We start from the raw sequence: 22,173 nt of genomic DNA, 5'->3' as shown, positions 1-22,173 counted from the left end.
TCAACCACAGCTAAACCTTTAACCCTAGAACTGACAGAGGAGAAAGTATGAGCCTTTGACATACATGTATATCACATATAATACATGTATGTAATATCTCATTCCTTATAATCCTTCAAATGCATACTATAAAATAAAAGTAATTAAACAACGTACCCACATTCCAGTCGAAAGGATAAATGTGTTGGTCGTCTGTTCATTCCTCCAACACAAGAGTTAAAGCATGTAAATCTAAACAATTCCTTGCGATATCCGCTATCTGCAAAATAATTTACAGCAAAATTACTAAATACCTGTGTATGTAAAGAAATTAAAGTGCTAAAATAAAATACAAGAGCAGCACATATACCATCTGGTTTCACAGCATTCAGCGGTATGAACATAGACAAACGTTTTGTCTTTGGGCAACTTTCGTACCTTGTTTGTGGATTATCACATCTCATTACATGCTCAAGATACTCTTTTAAAACAAATAAAGTCAATTCATATTAAAAGTCTCAAGTTTTAAAACTAAGTCTCATTCTCAAGTTTTAAAAAGTTAGATGAGTCTTACTTTCTGAGCATGTATTTTTATGATTTGGACAACGGACAACAATTTCTCGATAATTTTTAGGTTTTTTGTACATAAGAATACCACGAATTCCGCTACAAGTGGGTGGATTGCCTAGATAAAATATTCAACATTACATTCGTCACAAAATTGAGAACAAAATACAATTATGACCATTTACCTTCATTACAACTACGTTGGTTGTCTCTGGACTCGATTTGACACCATTTTGTCAGATGGATTTGTTTGTCCCCACGGTAAATACCATGGGGACAAAGAATACAAAATATTACAGGGATCAAAGTGCCATGCTTCTTCTTGGGTCTAGTGACTTTGGCACAATCTCCCTGCTGTGTTTGAACCAGTTCTGGCAGACAAGGTACATATCCATGGGACGAATTTTGAGACACCACAGGTAAGTTGTGTGGCAAACGCCACTGACCGTCCTTGACCTCGAACGGACTTATAGCCGTTTGTACCAATTCCTTTAGCAGCGGTTGAATAGTAATAGGAATTTCTTCGCTAGCCTCAACGACGTTAAACAGTAGGGGCACTTCTTCATGAAGAAGTTTTAAATCAGTCGAAGGATTGTCTTTTGGATTGGCTCCATCAGACATCCTTATCAAGAGGTTCAAAACTTCTTCTTTGGGGGGCACAATTGCGCATACTGGTTTGTCAGAAGCCAATGCTGCCAATAACCTTCTGCACGAGTTTGGACAACTAGTGATAAATCCTTGTTTCTCTAACCATTCAAGTAGAGTCCTAAGCCCCTTTGAAGATATCTATAAATACGAGAAATTGTAGTATAAAATGAGCTCTGGAGTGGTCATACAAAATTTTGTACTCGTGGGGTAATAAATTCTTCTTACTTCAGATTTTAATTCTTGAAATTCGTCCCAACTTAGCTTTGAATCACTGTACTTCTTCAATAAAGCTCGCACATTTCTCCTGTTGATGAAATTGCACATTTCAAACCTAGTATTGGACAAAAGAAAACAGGTTGTTATTTTTATAACTATAAGCTGTGTACAAAAACAAAGTGAGAGAAGTCACCATCATGCATAAAATGCTTTCTGATACGTAGATGAACACTCGTATTTACTAATTAGCAGACCTGTATATACTATATATTACAGATAAACTTCAAAAATACTTATCGTCCATCTAGCAATCCAGTATCAGACTCTCTTAAATTATTTGGTAAGAAAGTTTTCTGTATTCCAAAAGTTGTTCCATCCATCACCACATTTTGGGGAATTCTTCCACAAAATTCACAAAAAAACCCATTGTCAAAATCAATATCAAGCAACCTTAATAAGAGAAAATTCAATAACTTAATAAAACAAGCGATCACTATCTCAATGGAATATTCATATTTTACAGCTGAAAATGAAATGATGCTTACCGTATCATGGCAATGATAGCGAGACGAAACTTGGCGTAAGTTATTTCCTTTGGGAAATTAAAATTACCCGAAGACACTTGCCTTTGTACATACGCAACATAATATTTGTACATAGGTAAACTGAACAAGAATAAAAAAGAAAAAACATTCAAAAGAGATAGGGCGAGAAAATTAAATAATGGACAAACGTAGCTACTAATGCTTCGGCAAATTTTCATTAAAAAGTACCTCGACGTTATGAAAAGCCGAATGTAATCTTTTAGAACGGCATGAGATATTGCATATAATCTAAACCATACAATCCTGTTTTCAATGCCATCATAATGGTTTTTCGTAGCACAAGAGGAGCAAGGTCTACAATACACAAAATAATTTATTTAGGTCAAATAATTATGAAGTGAACCGTAACCTATAACAAATCAGAACTTACCCTTTACATCATGGATTGAATAAAAGTACGCAACTTAACACACGTCTACGTACAACCATTCATCTTGAATAGAACGTTTATCCCACTCTGCACCACAAGAACAAATACCACTTTCAGATGGCGCCAAAATTTTATGACCATTTTTTTCAGGAAGATCAGTAAAATCGCTTGCATCATTCTCATTGCCTAAAATAATTAAATTGTAATATTTACAAAATGCTAGAAAGTGCTAAATACCATACCGATAAAGGAAATAGTATATGTAAAGTTAAAAGGATGTTCACCATTGCAGATTATCTTGCATACATGTTTCAAATAAAGAAACCTTTTCTTTGCTAAGTGTAGCCAATTCAAAATAGTCTCGCATCTCTGGTGTAATTCCAAAGGAACACTTAAAAAGTGCCAATGGAGAATCCGTTTCATCCTCTTCGTTGAAGAAGGATGAAATGGATTCTAAATATATATTATAATAATATATCCTTGCTTCGTTGAGACTTCACTCGAACGATGAGACTGTATTTTGACAATTGTATTGAACACTTGATAGGATATTTACAGTGGTTTGTGCACAATTTATGATACGGAGTTCCAAACGTTGGTTCTTTGCGACACAAATATGTTATTGAAACGTTGAGATTGCGGCCAACCATCAATCTTTAAACTTGAAACTTATTCAAACGCTATCGCCTCCTGCAATACGACTTCCAACTTATCACTTTTGTACGTCTAACAACGTCTGTTTTTCCGAATGCCGAACCAACGCTTGCAAGCTCTTATTTATATTATAATTATTAGGATATGATTTTTGGGCGTTTGCATGACTTGCAACACGCCATTCCGTTTATAGAGTACCGTCATTACCTACATCCTACCGCTATGCCACATTGGGTAGAAAAAGTGTTCCTAAGTATTTTGAATTTACGTACAGGGTTTCCACTGAAACCACAGTTTAGTAACTATATACGTATTTGTCTAGTAATATCATCATCATCATGCAGTCAGTCGTAAGCGACGAGGACTGTTCTATGGTTGGATTGAAGCTCTCCAGGCCGGTCTGTTATCAGCCAGTTGCTTCCAGGTTGTCACGTTGATGTCTCTCCTCTTTAGATTTCGTTTCATGACATCTTTGAGTCTGAGTCGAGGTCGGCCTTGGTTTCGTTTCCTTTCTACTATTTGGCTGTACAATAGCTGGCGTGGTAAACGAGATCTCTCCATACGATGGACATGACCAATCCATCTTAAATTCTTCTGAATCAGCATGTCAGCCATGTGTGGCAGGTCAGTCAGACGGAGAATCTTAGCATTTGCGATCTTGTCCCGCCATGATATCTTCAGAATGTCCCGCAGTTGTCTCATCATATACACACTCAGTTTCTTCACTTGAAGCCTGTAGATTGTCCATGCCTCTGCTCCATAAAGGAGTGTTGTCAGCACCACCGCCTGATAGACCTTGGCTTTAACTCTGGTCGAGACATGCTTATTTTGCCATAGCCGATCGTTTAGTTGACTGAACGCTGCACTCGCCCTTCCCATTCTGTTCCTCAGCTCCTTTTCAATCTTAGCATTGCTGGAGATTGTACTACCCAGGTAGTTGAAGTCTGTGGTCTGGACAAGAGGCTGTCCGTCAATGGTGATTGCACAGGGTTTTGGGGGGAGGGAGTAGAAGCTTTACTGGCTGGTAGAGGCACTCAGTCTTTTTGATGTTTATCTTGAGGCTAAACATAGCGGCAGCTTGTGCAAATTTGTCCACCAATGCCTGCATCTCTGCTGCACTGTGAGTAACCAGAGCACAGTCGTCTGCAAAAAAGCATATCTCTGACAAGCTGACGTGTTGTGCGTGTCTTAGCTTTGAAGTGTGAGGCGTTGAATAGGTTCCCATCATGTCTAGTCTGGATGTAGATACCTTCCCTTGTGTCCTCGAAGGCAACCTCCAGCATGGCAGCCAGGTAGAATGAGAACAGTGTCGGAGCCAGCACACACCCTTGCTTTACACCTGTTGAGACAGCGAATCCCTCAGAGCAGTCGCTCCCACGAGTGACTTTAGCTTGCATTCCTTCGTGAAACGCTTTCACGAGATTGATAATCTTATCAGTACAGCCAAACTTTTTCAGTACTGCCCACAAGCCGCCTCTAGGGACAGTGTCAAAGGCCTTAGTAAAGTCTATGAAAACTGCATAGAGGGGCATGTTCTGTTCAGTGCATTTCTCCTTAACCTGTCGTAGGCTGAATATCATATCCATGGTACTCCGCCCACTCCGAAATCCACTCTGGGTCTCAGGAATTACTCTGGGACTTATCATTTCGTTCAGACGATTGAGGAGTATTCGAGCCATCACCTTCCCAGCGATTGAGAGTAGAAAAATGGCGCGATAGTTGCCGCACTCTTTACGACTGCCTTTCTTGAATATAGGGACTATATTCGCGTCCTTCCAATCTTGTGGAATCTTCTCTCCTATCCAGATATCTCCGATCACATCTAGCAACCTCTCTTTGAGTGTTGTACCACCATACTTCCATACTTCTGCAGGTATCCCACAACATCCAGGAGCTTTGCTTTCCTTAGTTGCTGCGATCGCCTTCAGAAGTTCATCCATCTTTGGGGGCTCATCCAGTACGTGGACTGTTGGACGTTGGGTGATGCTCGCAAGAGCAGCACTATCCACGTTTCCAGGCAGATTTAACAACTGGTCGAAGTGCTGAGCAAATCTTTCCAGCATCTTCTTGTTGTCTGTCAACACAGTCTCTCCATCAAGAGCGAGCAGTTGGGCAGTACCTCTCTTTTGTGGGCCATATACTTCTCTAAGACCTCCATAGAAGGACTTCATGTCGTTTGGAACATATGACTTAACATTTTACAGTTTATATCATACGGTATATTCACACTTTACACAACATAACATGACAATTTACAACAACCCAGATTGGGCACCAAGTCAAAATCTAGGCCACAACAATGTGAAAAAGAGAAACACAGAACGATCGTCTCGCTACCAAGGGATAATTGAAAAGAAGAGAAGATCTGAAACTGCTAATGCCCTTATAGCAATGTCAAGCGAGCAGCCCAATGAGGTTGTTGATAAAATGGACACCTCTGAACCAAAGGCAAATGAAATGTCAACACAGACTGATAAAACTGTTAATGAGCTGAGGTTACTTGAAGATGAGGTGGATTTTCTAAGGAAGGAAAATTCTGATTTAAAGAAAAAATTGTTGCAAAAGGAACTAAATGAGGATGCATTTAAAGATGATGATGAAAAGGTACTCTTCTATACAGGTTTACCTACCTGGAAGCTTCTTTTGTGCCTTTACAACTTTGTGTCTGGCTTCTTGTCACAAACATCCAGGTGTATGCTTAGCCCTTTCCAGAGACTCATTCTTACATTAATGAGAATGAGACTCAACCTTTCTGGTAAAGACTTAGCCTATAGGTTTGGTGGAATTCATGACGCAACTGTTTCCAAAGTTTTTATTCAAATGATGGATATTCTACATAGCAGGCTTTGTCCACTTATCCATTGGCCTGAACGAGAAGCCTTATTAAAAACAATGCCCATGGATTTTCGCAAGAACTGCCCAGCATGTGCTGTGATAATTGATTGTTTTGAGATTTTCATCGACCGTGCTTCTAATCCTTTAGCCAGGGCACAGACATACTCATCATACAAACACCATAAAACTGTCAAGTATTTGATAGGAATTACTCCCCAAGGTAGTGTAAGCTTCATATCTGATGAATGGGGTGGTCGTGTCAGTGATAAACACTTAACAGAAGAATGTGGTCTTCTAGAAAAGCTTACCCCAGGGGATGTAATTCTAGCAGACACAGGGTTTGACATACAAGAATCTGTTGGATTGTATTGTGCTCGTGTAAAGATACCAGCTTTTACAAAAGGAAAAAAGCAATTAAGCAGGATTGAGGTGGAACAAACTAGGAAGATTGCTAATGTAAGAATCCATGTGGAACGTGTAATTGGCAATATTCGAAAAAAATATGGAATCCTTTCTGCAACTCAACCAATAGACTTTGTTGTTTCAAAAGGAGGAAAGACCCCACTTGACAAAATAGTAACAGTCAGCTGTGCATTGAATAACATGTGTGATTCAGTAGTCCCATTTGAATGAATGTTTATTATTTAGAGGCAAAAGCGTAGGTTAGAATACGTTGATATAAATATATTTCCCATTTAAAATACTTTACAACTAACATTATTGATGATGCTCTGGTTCTTAAATATTTTTTTGAAATTTCTAACCAGCAACATTGCTGTTAAATTATTTTGAATTTAAAATTAGCTACTATAATGTATTCTGACCTATCTTGGATCTGCTAATGTATGTAGCTTTATACATTGAGTCGTATTCTTTTTACCTGATGTGTGCGAGAGTAAAATTTCCCAAGCAGCTCGGGAAGGATCCCATTGATAATAAATTTCTCTACTCAAGATACATTTTCTTTCCAAAACTTCTCATCTGGCAAAATTCTTTCTATGTAGAGCATTTTTTCACTCCACACAACAAAATCACAATAGCTGCGTGCACTGCAAAACAATTGAGCTTGGACCTGAAAGAAAATGACATTCTAACATTACTGTTTAGTACATGTATGCAATATATATTTGTGTGTTGACTCAGCTGATACTGATTACAATTAACCACACATTTTCGCACCTATCTGAAAATGTACCTGATAATAATAACAATGCTTCCTTTTAAGCCGTTTTCAAACTGGTGTTTCTTCCAGACAAAAGTCCTTGTCAGCTAGTGATGTGTCTAATGTGTCATCTTTATGGCAATAGGGACACTAAACACATACAATAACAAAAAATTGCTAAGGCTCTAATTATTGATATATTTAATACTCCATTATGTTATATACTTAGATATATCATGATCAAATACCTTAATCTCACAGACACCATCGCTACAGCACTTGTAATTGACCAGCCCATCTGGACTTGCACCAATGAAGCCATGATCAACATTAATGAAGATGCCAGATTCTTCTACTTTGAAGGCCTCATGTTTAGTTCTTTGAAAGCTTTCGTATGCATCCCTAGCTTGCTTTTTATGGTGACACCCCCATCGTGTAGCAGCAGTGCTAAACTTTCCTAGCTCAGGATGACAAATGCTCAAAATTAAAGATTTTGATGGGCTATCTGGGCATGTCCGTGAGGCAGCTTTGAATCTTGAGGCAGTCACCCGGCCAGTCCTCATTCTGAACCAAAGTCTGGATTCAGACTGCTGTCTGGTCATCTCTTCGATAATTCTTTGCTGCTCTGGAAGGACTGTATAGAGTAGTAGCTTGTGGGGAGCAACCTCTATCAAGGTAGCAAGGTCAGCACCTAACAAGCTTTTGTCATAAATATTAGACATCACAATTGGCAAATCAGGGTAACAGGACTTTGGAACAAATGGGTCAGAGAATTCCTTAACTACGGAAAGTATGACAGGTTTTGACTCAGTAGCTTGTAATTCTGCATAAAACTTTGACAGTTCACTTTCTGTAGGTGGAGGCGGAGGAATTGTTTTGGAAATGACTGTGGGAGATGTTGAAGCTCCATTTTTTGAGAAGCAGATGTGTCTTACTCTTGCATATGGCACTTTCTTCACAGCTGAGGGAAGGACCCAGTAGGCTTTTTTGTCAGTTACAGTAAGAGAGTGCATTGATGACGTGTAATCACGTGATTCCTTCACGTATAATTGAACAACATAATCTTTCTATGTCAACAATTTAATATTTCTCTCTTTCTACCAGTTTCTACATGAATACCGGTATATCATGAATGCGTGTAAAAGGCTGCAGCAAAAACCTAGCTATGTTAATTAATCTCTAAATATATCAATAAATTTACATACTTTATAAAGATATGAAGGAGGCAGTGCAGAAACATCCTGAAGTTGACGTTATGGTAAATTTTGCTTCCTTACGATCTGCTTATGGTGCGACAGTCGAGGCAATGAACTATGAACAGGTTAGTAGATATGCTCTACTTATTGATTTTTGTCGAGAATACGTATTCCCATTCTTTAATTAAGTAAATGATGACAATGGGTGTTGCTTGTTGTTAAAACAAATTTTAAAATGTCTGACATTTTATGCAAGAACTCAAGCAGTTAATTATTTGTTTTTTTCTGTTGGTAGATAAGATGTATTGCTATAATTGCTGAAGGAATTCCCGAGGCAATGACAAGAATAATAAACCAAAAAGCCAAGGAAAAAGGTGTTACATAATTGGACCCGCAACGGTAAGTAAAAAATCCTAATTTTACTTTTGCATCAGAAATTGTCTTTTGCTTTAGATTTTGTGAAAATATGCCCTGTTCTACTATATGGATACATATATTGGTTAAGGTTGGAGGTATTAAGCCGGGATGCTTTAAAATTGGGAATACTGGTGGCATGTTGGATAACATCCTTGCCTCGAGATTATATAGACCAGGAAGGTGCGTGTTTTATACTTAACGGTGTAGCTACATTGTAAAATTATTGCAGCAAAGATTTCACATCAATGAAACTCGTGCACGCAGATGTTTGTTCTTAATTTTTAGCCACAAATCACGTTAAAATTAAAGTTTTGAGCTGAAGTCAACAATTTTTTTATTAAAGTAATTTTTTTATTGCATCATGCATGCCTCGACTCCATTTAAAAGCCGTAACCAGAGAATTTGAAGCTACATGTTTTCCATATGTGTACTGTATATTTATTATATAATTGAAATATAAGGGATGAAACAGGCTTTAAAACATTGAATCAGTTAAAAGCAAACTATTTTAAAGATTATTTGCCATGAAGCCAATGGATGTTCTGCTCGTAAACTTGTGAACGAAAACCTAACCTACACACATTTTGAAAATTGATGATTTATTGAAATTCTCTAGAATTTTTTCACTGAACTGTTTTTTACAATTATAATTTTGTTTTGTTCTACGTCACAGTGTCGCTTATGTTTCTCGTTCAGGTGGTATGTCAAATGAACTCAACAACATCATTTCACGATCCACCGATGGCGTTTTTGAAGGAGTTGCTATCGGTGGTGACAGGTATAAAGATGTTTCACATTTACTTGAGTTTTCGGATTCCTTTCCACTCCCTAATATACTGCACTATGTCATGAGATGATTTTTGTACAAAGATGAAACATCAGCTGAAGGAAAGATACTTTGAAACATGAAGCAGAATCTTAAGTATAGAAGTAAAACTCGAATGATTTGTATGGTTCGCTTGCATGCAGCTTAAGGTGATGATGTAAGAGTTTCAAGTGTTTCCATCCTAGTTTTTAATGCGTCGATTTCATTAACTTGTCTGAATAATCTCTGTCGTTCTTCTTTACATGTCAACCCTATGAGCGCAAGAAGAATTTAATGTCCTCAACAAAAAAACAGATAAAACCAGTAAAATTAACGATCACGTATTGTTACCAGATTCAAGTGTTTCCATCCTAGTTTTCAATGCGTCGATATCTTTAACATATTCTGTCCATTCCTGAACAATGTTTGCCAAGGTCAAGATCATATTATAAATAATATAAAAAACCTTGTAAGTCGGTCGCAAGGTCAATATCCTTTAGAGTATACTCGTCGTCTTCAAACAATTTTACATTTCTTGACCGAAGTCTGTTGTGACTAGAGGCGTGTCGACTAGAGACGTGTCGTGAAACAGAGTTAAAATGTAAAATTCAACTCTGTTTCACGACACGTCTCTAGCATCCATTCTTGACTGCTATTATCAAGAGCGACACTTATCACGTGTCATCAACCAACGATATTACTGGCTGTTACAACAAATGGCTGTAGAAATTTCGAGGTCCGAATAAACAATAACCTTACCCTGTTTGCGCTGGAAGAAGGTTTTCGATTTCTTGAACGCGTTCCAGGCGCATTTTCTAAAAACGCCATCACTCATTTTTAGCAATCGTAAAACGAACACAGTAGAAATGAAAATTCCCACCTCAATAGTTTCCACTTCACAAGCAATCCTTTCTTGTTCGCCAATTTTCAGTCTACGCTCAGATATCGTCAGAGACTTTGATTCTTTCTCACTGTAGACGTGTTAAGACATGAGGATGATAAAATCATTATAAAACTGTTCCATAAACAAGACGTTAGTTTTAAACTGTTTATTCTCCTGGCCGATTTTACACTTTAAAACGGTTAAGACGTAAACGTCAAGGTAAAGGACGTCTTTTAGGCCACCACTATAGTTAAAGTCATATTTTCTCGCTTTTAAATGATATATTTAGAACAAACACGGGCAGTTTGAACAGCGATACAATTTTTACCAGATCGGCCTACGAGCTTAAACACTACCCCTGTTCTGAATTCTGCAACTACGTAAAACAGGTGGAAGAGTTTAAAAGCTCATCAGACCAAATCTAGTAAGAAATTTGCAAGTATATTGCCCACACTGCTCTCAGGAGTAAGCACAGAATACAGCACAGCCCCTCAATTGAATATTTTCGTGCCATGCATACTATTACGGCAGCCAGTCAATTACTTTTTGTCCGATAAAATGACGAAATGGCTAACGGCAGGCAGTAATCTAAATAAATATACAGCAGCAGTTGCACAAGAAGTGGACCTACTGTATATTTCTTATACTGTGGCGTAAACATACCTAGACGTCTTATCCGTTTCTAAAAAACGATATTTTTTGACAGAAGTACGTAGAACGAATCAACAATTTTACGTTTGGAAATTCTCGAAAATGAAAACTCACTCTCATCAGGTTAACTTTCATATTTTCTGGGATTTTACCATGCTGAATGTTTTCCCAATCATTGGCTAAATTTTGTGAAGTATTCTATTTGTTCGACTGAAGCATGGTAAGCAACAGACTACATCATAGATCAGGGGTGGGCAACTTCTCCAGTCGGCAGGCCAGGTTTAGGAAAATGAAGTTATTGGTGGGCCGGATTATTACATGAATAATATTTAATATCTTAATCACAGATATAGACGGATACAATCGGCGGGCCAGTCAAAATCCGTATGTTGCCCACCTCTGTAATAGATCAATCTACATCCATACACCTCGTGCGGGTCCATGAGCATTATTGAAGGAAATCTTGCCCATGTATACGTTACATTTGTTTGAGCTATCGCATAAACTATGCCGCTTAATTCAAAATTTATTCATTTTGTAATTTTAATTGGTAAATATCTCAAAAGAAATGCCATAGCAAAATGAGTCATTTACATTTTGGTAGTGTATCTTTTGCATATTTTGCTTGCAGTTTTTGTTGCAAAGTTCTTCCTGCCAAAACGATAAAAATTTTATAAAACATGATATCAGAACAAAGTTGGAAGCCGTTCTTGCGAGCTCGAATAATAATGCAGAATAGCTGAATAAAACAGCTCGAACGGATGTGACGTATGCGGGATAAAGCTTTTCTTCGAAATTAAAGAGACCCATACAAGAAATATGCCTCTACCACGCAGGTTAAATTAACAACAGACCGTGAAAGATCTGAAATAACCAATGTCGTATACATGTATTCATCCTTGCCTCAATAATCTCTGTCGTTCTTCTTCTTTACATGTCAACTCTATGAACGCAAGAAGAATTTAATGTCCTCAGCGAAAAAACAGATAAAACCAGTAAAATTAACGATCACGTAATGTTACCAGATTCAAGTGTTTCCATCCTAGTTTTCAATGCGTCGATTTCTTTAACTTGCCTCAATAATCTCTGTCGTTCTTCTTCTTTACATGTCAACCCTATGAGCGCAAGAAGAAATTAATTTCCTCAACAAAAAAACAGATAAAACCAGTAAAATTAACGATCACGTATTGTTACCAGATTCAAGTGTTTCCATCCTAGTTTTCAATGCGTCTATATCTTTAACTGTTAGTATTGAATGTTTTTATGCAGTGCGGTGTTGAGCCCAACAATATTGACCTGCTCACCACTGTGTGACTTCATAGCTCAGTGGTCAGAGAACTGCACCGGCACCGCAGAGGTCATGGTTTCGAATCCCGTTGAGTCACCTGATTTTTTCAGGTCCTGAGACGATTGCTTAAATTGTCCAGCTAACTGCGAAGATCGTATCTCATTTAATTTCAAAACACCGCACTGCATAAAAACATTCATATGACATTCATTTTACGAGAAAACATAAGCCCAACAATATTGACCTGCTCACCACTGTGTGACTTCATAGCTCAGTGGTCAGAGCACTGCACCGGCACCGCAGAGGTCATGGGTTCGAATCCCGTTGAGTCACCAGATTTTTTCAGGTCCTGAGACGATTGCTTAAATTGTCCAGCTAACTGCGAAGATCATATCTCATTTAATTTCAAAACACCGCACTGCATAAAAACATTCATATGACATTCATTTCACGAGAAAACATGAGCCCAACAATATTGACGTGCTCACCACTGTGTGACTTCATAGCTCAGTGGTCAGAGCACTGCACCGGCACCGCAGAGGTCATGGGTTCGAATCCCGTTGAGTCACCTGATTTTTTCAGGTCCTGAGACGATTGCTTAAATTGTCCAGCTAAGTGCGAAGATCATATCTCATTTAATATGAAGTATTATTGATGATGTAATGTTACACTATAATATTATTGCATGAAGTATTTATGTTAACTTAGCACATGTTATGTTATACGGGAAGCCATGAAATATTTTTTCTATCAATTACATTTCTATTCTATGTATTCCTGATTTCTGATTGTAATGAATCACTCAAATATCAACATTTTATGGGCCCAGGACGTAAAAGGTCAGTATTTGAGTGAAAAAGCATTGCAATAAAATATATAGTCGAAATTTAAGTCGAAGGTTCGCGAAACTGAACGGCAGTAATTACCGCTCATGGGTTTTCAACATGAAGCTGTATTTGGAAAGTCTGGATCTTTTCGAGCATGCGGAGGGAACAGCTGAATTTCCAAATGAGGATGCTAGTGCTGAAACGCGAAGGAAGTTTAACTCGGCTGCGAAGAAAGCGTGGACATACATCTGTTTGGCCATCGAGCCCGAGCAACAGATCCACGTGCGAGATACGAAAACTGCCAAGGAGGCATGGGATGCAATTAGAAATCAATTCGCACGAGAATCACTTCTTCAGAAGGTGAGACTACGCCAACAGTATTATTCCTGTAAATACCATATTGGAGATAGTGTGCTTGAACACATCAGCCATCTCAAATCGCTGCATGAGCAACTCAAGGAAATGGGAGTCGGCGTGGATGACAAAGAATTAGCTATGACGCTGTTAGCTAGCTTACCTGAGCAATACAAACCATTAATAACAGCCTTAGATGCCATGGGAGAAACAGAGATCTCTTTTGAAAAAGTGAAGAACTTAATTCTGAATGATGTGGACCGTACTAATGATTTGAAGAATACTAAGGAAGATGCATATTCTGCTCATAGAGGAAATTTTATTCGTGGTAGGAATCGTGGTGATAAAAATAATACGCAAAGGAAGAACGATGGAAGCAACAGAAAACCTTTTCAAGGAAAATGTCACAATTGTCAAGAGAAAGGACACTATGCTCGTGACTGTCCAAACAAGAAAACTATGAATGGTGCAAACAGAAACACTCAAGCGCACTGTGCCGAAGGACAAGATGACAAAGTGCATGAGGATGAAGCCTCGATAAGCAATGGATCTGAACTTATTGGAAGATCAGATTAGATCATAGATTCTGGTGCTACCCAGCATATGTCATATGAAAGAGAAGCACTGACGGATTATGCGACATTCAAGCAACCCTCGGTGGTGAATCTAGGTGATAATAGATCAATCTTGGCATATGGAAAAGGTACCTATCATTTGAAAGCAATACTTGATGATCACGTTCAGAACATATCATTACGCAACGTATTGTACTTACCAGAATTGGACAAGAATCTACTATCAGTCTATGCCATGATAAAAGTTGGAGCTACTGTTATGTTTGAAGGTAACAAGTGTAAGATATCTCGTAATTCCAAACTTCTAGCTGTTGGGGACATACATGGAAAATTGTACAAATTAAGGATTGGACATGAACACGTGAACATTGCAAAGGACGCATCAAATTCAAGCTTGCATTTATGGCAATGCAGATTTGGGCACTTGGGAATGAACAATGTTCGTAAATTGTTAAATGGAGATATGGTTAAAGGAATGAGTGATGTAAATGAAAATAGGGACCTTAAGATTTTACGACGCGCTTTTCAACGACGCTACTTGTGCGCGCACGTCCTGGGGCGAGACGCGTCGGCGTGGATTATAGATTTTGACTTAAGTTTTTGACTGCGCGACGTGTGTAGCCTCAGCAACATCATCTTAGAGTATTTAAAAATGTCGTCATTCAGAAATGCAAGAACTGCTATCGCTTTTGCCTATGATGCAGCTTTAATTAATGACGAGGAATTTGTCTTGCTATACGATGCTTGTCGTTCGAAAAATCCTGAAATAATGCACAATGATTATCCATCATTTGATCTGGAAGAAATAAACGAAGTTACCTGTTCTTTGGATTTTCGTTTTAAAAAGCATGAAATACCGCTGCTTGCTGAAGCTTTAGGTTTGCCTTACCGATTCAAGTGCAAGCAAGGAACAGTTTGCACTGGATTGGAGGCTCTTTGCATAGCCCTTCGACGTTTTGCTTATCCTTGCAGATACAGTGACTTAGTACCTCAATTTGGTAGATCTGTGCCTGAACTTAGCATGATTACCAATTCTGTGATAGATTTTATTTATGAAAGGCATGGGGAGAAAATAACACATTGGAATCACGATCTACTGAGTCCCAATAACTTGAAAATATATGCTGAAGCAATTCACCAGAAAGGAGGAGCTTTAGACAGTTGTTTTGGTTTTATTGATGGCACAGTGAGGCCAATTTGCTGTCCAGATGAAATGCAACGTTTACTATACAATGGTCATAAGAGGGTACATGCTATAAAGTTTCAATCGATTACTCTTCCTAATGGAATGATAGCCAATCTCATTCTGCGAGGGATGTATGATGGGGAAACAACATCGGTGTTCTTATCCGAAAGATGACCATTACCGTGCCAACCAACCGTTTGAGCTTGTACACAGTGATGTGTGTGGTCCCATGTCTGTAAACTCTTTTGGTGGATCGCGCTACTACATCACATTCATCGACGACTATTCAAGGTATACGTACATTTACTTCATAAAGAAGAAAAGCTAAGTTTTAGAGAAATTAAAGGAATTTCATAGTCATGTTCACAACATTACTGGCAAACCTATCAAGACCCTACGATCTGATAACGGTGGGGAATATTGCTCACAGCAATTTAAAGATTTCCTGAAGAAAAATGGTATCATCCATCAGTTAAGTGTACCTCATAATCCGGCGCAAAACGGCGTTGCAGAAAGAATGAACCGTACCATTGTTGAATCTGCTCGTTCTATGCTGTCTCATTCACATTTGCCAAATGAATTTTGGGCTGAGGCTGTAAATACGTCCTTATATTTACGTAATCGAAGTCCTACAACATCAGTAAAGGATATGACTCCATACGAATGTCTATATGGAAGAAAACCGGATGTAGCTAATCTACGAGTATTTGGTTGTGTGAGCTATGTACATATTCCAGAGAACCAGCGTAAGAAGTTAGACCCAAAATCCCGGAAATTACTTTTTGTGGGATACCCTGACGGAACAAAGGGGGTACAAGTTTTATGACCCTATTGGATTGAAATTCATCCGTAGCCGTGATGCAATGTTTGTGGAAACACAATTCTATGACTTTGGTGAAGACAAAAGACCATTGACTGCATTTGATCAAAAGAAAGAGCAAAATGTTCCGGTGATTATCAAAGAAACTCCAACGCAAGCAGGTAAAGATTTTGATTTGAATCCAATTATCGAAAACGTCAACATGGATGCAGAAATCAACGATAACGAGCCAGTGGGAGTAACGTACGAGGAGAGATTTATGAATGAAGTACAAAACATTGGTGAAAGAAGACAAAGAAGACCTCCCCAAAGATTTGATGAACAATGCTACATTGCCAATGATCTAACTGCGGAAATCAACGAACCAGCAAACATCAACGAAGCATATTCTGGAGAACATGGACATGACTGGAGAAAAGCAACCGACTCCAAATTTCATTCACTTATCGAGAACGATACTTGGGATCTTGTCCCATTACCAGATAATAAGAATATTGTTGGAAGCCGATGGGTTTTCAAGGTGAAGAGAGACGAAAATGGAGAAATACAGAGATACAAAGCTCGCCTAGTTGCACAAGGCTATTCACAAGCTGAAGGTGTCGACTATCATGAAGTATTTTCACCCGTCATACGAAATACAACTGTTCGATCGTTGTTAGCTTTAGCGAATGCAAAAGACTGGGAAGTTCACCAAATGGATGTTAAAACAGCGTTTTTACAAGGAAATTTGGATGAAGAAATTTATATGCGACAACCTGAAGGTTATATTAGTAAGAAGCATCCTGACTATGTCTGCAAATTGAGAAAAAGCATCTATGGTTTAAAACAGTCAGCCAGATGTTGGAACAACGCCATCGACTCATACCTGAAATCAAAAGGATACAATCAAATGAGCTGTGATCCATGTCTGTACGTGAAATCTATTAAACAGCAAGATGGAAATGTGAATTTCGTGATACTATCTATTCATGTAGATGATATTCTCCTATTTTCCAATTCTACGAAAATGCTGAAGGTGGAGAAGAAAGCCATTGCATCAAAGTTCAAAGTTGAAGATTTAAATGAAGTCAAACATGTCCTTGGTATGCTGATCAAACGAGACAGAAAAAAGGGGAAAATTGACAATTAGTCAATCAAAATATTTGGAAGGAATCTTGAAACGATTCAACATGGAACATTGCAAACCTGTTTCAACACCGTTAGAACCTGGAAAACATTTTCAGAATCTGCCCGAAGAAGAGACCGCAACAAATATTCATGAATATCAAAAACTTATCGGATGTTTGACATACGTGACAACGGCAACTCGACCTGACTTGGCATCTGCTGTAGGTATTCTTTCAAAATTTATGTCAAAGCCAGGAAAGGAGCATTGGCAGGGAGCAAAAAAGAGTGTTGAGATACCTAAAAGGCACAATCAATTATGGTCTTGTTTTTCAAAGCAAAGATTCAACATGCGAAGTGGTTGGATATTCAGATGCTGATTGGGCAAGTGATGTAAATACAAGAAGATCTACATCAGGATACGTGTTCCAGATAAACAAATCAACCGTCAGCTGGAGCAGCAAGCGACAATCTTGTGTTGCAAGATCTTCGACTGAAGCTGAGTATGTTGCACTAAGTTATGCAACACAAGAAATCATATGGTTACGACGTTTACTAGCGGATATTGGAATAAATCAAGATCAACCATCTATACTGAACGAAGATAACCAAGGGCAATTGAACTTTCGAGGAATCCACGATTTCACAATCGCACTAAACATATTGACGTTGCGTATCATTTTGTTAGAGAAAAGGTCAACGATAATTCCATTATTGTTCAATACTGTAGTACAGATCAGATGTTAGCGGATGTTATGACGAAAAGTTTACCAAAGCAAACATTCCAAAACTTTCGAGACATGTTAGGTGTCAAAGAAATTTTAGTTTAAGAATTCGTAATTCTTAAAGAACATTTATAGTGCACATTAAGTGGGAGTGTTAGCAATATGAAGTATTATTGATGATGTAATGTTACACTATAATATTATTGCATGAAGTATTTATGTTATCTTAGCACATGTTATGTTATACGGGAAGCCATGAAATATTTTTTCTATCAATTACATTTCTATTCTATGTATTCCTGATTTCTGATTGTAATGAATCACTCAAATATCAACATTAACTTCCCTCAATAATCTCTGTCGTTCTTCTTCTTTACATGTCAACTCTACGAACGCAAGAAGAATTTAATGTCCTCAGCAAAAAAACAGATAAAACCAGTAAAATTAACGATCACGTAATGTTACCAGATTCAAGTGTTTCCATCCTAGTTTTAATGCGTCGATTTCTTTAACTTGTCTCAATAATCTCTGTCGTTCTTCTTTACATGTCAACCCTATGAGCGCAAGAAGAATTTAATGTCCTCAACAAAAAAACAGATAAAACCAGTAAAATTAACGATCAGGTATTGTTACCAGATTCAAGTGTTTCCATCCTAGTTTTCAATGCGTCGATATCTTTAACATATTCTGTCCCTTCCTGAACAATGTTAGCCAACGTCAAGATCATATTATAAATAATATAAAAAACCTTGTAAGTCGGGCGCAAGGTCAATATCCTTCACAGTATACTGGTCGTCTTCAAACTTTACATTTAAGCGAAGACTTCGGTCAAGAAATGTAAAATTCAACTCTGTTTCACGACACGTCTCTAGCATCCATTCTTGACTGCTACAATCAAGAGCGACACTTATCACGTGTCATCAACCAACGATATTACTGGTGTTGTTACAACAAATGGCTGTAGAACTTTCGAGGTCCGAATAATCAATAACCTTACCCTGTTTGCGCTGGAAGAAGGTTTTCGATTTCTTGAACGCGTTCCAGGCGCCTTTTCCCAATCATTGGCTAAATCATTGTTTTCCCAATCATTGGCTAAATTTTTGTGAAGTATTCTATTTGTTCGACTGAAGCATGGTAAGCAACAGACTACATCATAGATCAGGGGTGGGCAACTTCTCCAGTCGGCAGGCCAGGTGGGAAATGGAAAATGAAGTTATTGGTGGGCCGGATTATTACATGAATAATATTTATTATCTTAATCACAGATATAGACGGATACAATCGGCGGGCCACTCAAAATCCCTTCAGGAGTCGGACCCGGCCCGCGTGCCGTATGTTGCTCACCTCTGTAATAGATCAATCTACATCCATACAACTCGTGTGGGTCCATGAGCATTATTGAAGGAAATCTTGCCCCTGTATACGTTACATTTGTTTGAGCTATCGCATAAATTATGCCGCTTAATTCAAAATTTATTCATTTTGTAATTTTAATTGGTAAATATCTCAAAAGAAATGCCATAGCAAAATGAGTCATTTACATTTTGGTAGTGTATCTTTTGCATATTTTGCTTGCAGTTTTTGTTGTAAAGTTCTTCCTGCCAAAACGATAAAAATTTTATAAAACATGATATCAGAACAAAGTTGGAAGCCATTCTTGCGAGCTCGAATAATGCAGAATAGCTGAATAAAACAGCTCGAACGGATGTGACGTATGCGGGATAAAGCTTTTCTTCGAAATTAAAGAGACCCATACAAGAAATATGCCTCTACCACTCAGGTTAAATTAACAACAGACCGTGAAAGATATGAAATAACCAACGTCGTATACATGTACTCATCCTTTCCTCAATAATCTCTGTCGTTCTTCTTCTTTACATGTCAACTCTATGAACGCAAGAAGAATTTAATGTCCTCAGCAAAAAAACAGATAAAACCAGTAAAATTAACGATCACGTAATGTTACCAGATTCAAGTGTTTCCATCCTGGTTTTCAATGCGTCGATTTCTTTAACTTGCCTCAATAATCTCTGTCGTTCTTCTTCTTTACATGTCAACTCTATGAACGCAAGAAGAATTTAATGTCCTCAGCAAAAACAGATAAAACCAGTAAAATTAACGATCACGTAATGTTACCAGATTCAAGTGTTTCCATCCTAGTTTTTAATGCGTCGATTTCTTTAACTTGTCTCAATAATCTCTGTCGTTCTTTTTTACATGTCAACCCTATGAGCGCAAGAAGAATTTAATGTCCTCAGCAAAAAAACAGATAAAACCAGTAAAACTAACGATCACGTAATGTTACCAGATTCAAGTGTTTCCATCCTAGTTTTTAATGCGTCGATTTCTTTAACTTGTCTCAATAATCTCTGTCGTTCTTCTTTACATGTCAACCCTATGAGCGCAAGAAGAATTTAATGTCCTCAACAAAAAAACAGATAAAACCAGTAAAATTAACGATCAGGTATTGTTACCAGATTCAAGTGTTTCCATCCTAGTTTTCAATGCGTCGATATCTTTAACATATTCTGTCCATTCCTGAACAATGTTTGCCAAGGTCAAGATCATATTATAAATAATATAAAAAACCTTGTAAGTCGGTCGCAAGGTCAATATATAACAATTCTTTCTATAGTTACTAAATTATGTAAGAGTTTCTCTGGATTTTTATTAATGATTAATCGAGTTTTTGACTTTGTGCTTCACGCTTATATATATATGTACATGTACATTCATGTGTGCATGCACACACAAAAAGCAACCACTTTGTCAATACTTCAATGTTCAAGGTGACTAATAGCAACTTTCCATTTTTGATATATATACAAATATCTACGAATAGCGACAGCAAAAACTTGTAGATTTTATTTTACAAATATGTAATATACATATCTAAGATGGTAATTAGTTTCCTTAGTTACTTAGTTACCTTGAACATTAAAAATGTTACACATATAATGTAAAATGACTATTACTGATTTTCCCTTTATACTACATGAATATGTTGTTAACAAATTGCCACTGGCACATGCAAAGCATAAAACACAATTGGCAAGATTATATCCTATAAAAAATGTGTCAAAAATTTAGTACATAAAGTGATATCGAACCATCGTCTAACAAAAAACCAGGGAAATGGAGAATAAAATGTCTAGAATTTTCAATGTTATCTTACCTTTCTTGATAAAATGATTTAGATTTGTTTATACTGTAGAACAAGTGATGGAGAGCTTACATATGTAATACCAGTGGGCAAAATAATTTCAAAATTGTGCTTTTATTTGCTTTATGCTTCCAGGTTTCAACACATTTAAAGTTAAATAAATGTGTAATGGTATAAAATTTTTAAATTCTAAATTGCTATACATTTCCATTTTGTTGATCACAATAATGATTAAGAATCACAGGAGACCATTTGTCTTTGTTTACTTGAATGCAACTATGTCGAATAACATGTCAATATTATAAATATATATTATACTACAATATACTGCAATTACCTTTAAGTTTGGTTAGATCAATAGTCTGTTCAAAATACCACGACCATTTGTCTATCTGTTGTTTATATTTAAATTATATGCAGCGATATTTATCGCTCACATACACGCAGAATCCACGCAATACGAAAAATAAACCTCGGGTGTCGGAAATCATATTCGTAAGAAGTTTGCAAATGCGCCTACTTTTGCTAGATGTCCGAGTGTGCCTTCCTCTTACAACTTACATCGAAATTCGACAACATGAAGTTTTACAAGAAATTACATGTGGCGTACTGCAGGCAGCAATAAAGTATTAAACTTTTCAGAAGTACTATAATTTTATATCAAACATAGTCATAAATTTGAAATAGAAGTTTGACCTTTAGAAAAGTATTTTTGTCTGTATCGGCGCGCCATACTTTCTCATGCATTCTCAACCCAAAAACTGCAAGTATATGTCGATTAGTCGATGGAGTGTTATATGAAGTATTGAGGCGCCAGTCATTAATAATGACACAGGCTGGAAACTATGTCGTTTTTCGACGAGATCTCCGGTGCGCACTATGTAATAACTGGTGTGCTGGTGTGCAAAATAAATTTTATGGTGCACTGGTGCGCATATGACGATCAAAGCATATTAATATTAAATTAATATACGAAGTATCGCTAATCTCGGTATACACAGGCTGTTTTCAGTGTTTTGTTGTGTCAAACAAGTTGTACGTCGCAAAATCTTTGTAAGGAAAAATAGAAATTTAAGGAATATTGATGATACAGTGTGTGATATTGCAAGAAACTGAATATTGCTTTCTAAGCCTTTGTTGCTA

The 22,173-nt window shown here is 37.4% G+C and overlaps 3 protein-coding genes and 2 long non-coding RNA genes across 5 annotated transcripts; 3 read left to right on the top strand and 2 right to left on the bottom strand.

Annotated features, from left to right (window-relative positions):
* Positions 1–20: 20 nt before the first annotated feature.
* On the bottom strand, positions 21–415 carry LOC124455204. Its single transcript, XR_006951768.1, has 3 exons — positions 350–415; positions 157–259; positions 21–30 (listed from the first exon to the last, which is right to left on the bottom strand). It is a non-coding gene; the product is annotated as an uncharacterized LOC124455204 (long non-coding RNA).
* Positions 416–717: 302 nt separating this feature from the next.
* LOC124455242 lies at positions 718–1,704 on the bottom strand. The gene is made up of 2 exons (XM_047005932.1): positions 1,420–1,704; positions 718–1,332 (listed from the first exon to the last, which is right to left on the bottom strand). The coding sequence occupies exons 1-2, from the start codon at positions 1,516–1,518 to the stop codon at positions 718–720; spliced, it is 714 nt and encodes a 237-aa protein (XP_046861888.1). The 5' UTR covers positions 1,519–1,704.
* Positions 1,705–5,283: 3,579 nt separating this feature from the next.
* Positions 5,284–6,507, top strand: LOC124455241. The gene has a single exon (XM_047005931.1). The coding sequence runs from the start codon at positions 5,284–5,286 to the stop codon at positions 6,505–6,507; it is 1,224 nt and encodes a 407-aa protein (XP_046861887.1).
* Positions 6,508–8,612: 2,105 nt separating this feature from the next.
* On the top strand, positions 8,613–9,491 carry LOC124455211. The gene is made up of 3 exons (XR_006951773.1): positions 8,613–8,631; positions 8,738–8,829; positions 9,323–9,491. It is a non-coding gene; the product is annotated as an uncharacterized LOC124455211 (long non-coding RNA).
* A 4,569-nt stretch (positions 9,492–14,060) lies between these two features.
* LOC124455240 lies at positions 14,061–14,636 on the top strand. Its single transcript, XM_047005930.1, has one exon. The coding sequence runs from the start codon at positions 14,061–14,063 to the stop codon at positions 14,634–14,636; it is 576 nt and encodes a 191-aa protein (XP_046861886.1).
* Positions 14,637–22,173: the final 7,537 nt, after the last annotated feature.

The sequence above is a fragment of the Xenia sp. Carnegie-2017 genome, unplaced genomic scaffold (genome assembly GCF_021976095.1).
Source record: "Xenia sp. Carnegie-2017 unplaced genomic scaffold, XeniaSp_v1 HiC_scaffold_30, whole genome shotgun sequence".
Taxonomy (NCBI): Eukaryota; Metazoa; Cnidaria; class Anthozoa; order Malacalcyonacea; family Xeniidae; genus Xenia; species Xenia sp. Carnegie-2017.
This window is presented reverse-complemented; position numbering and strand designations above follow the sequence as displayed.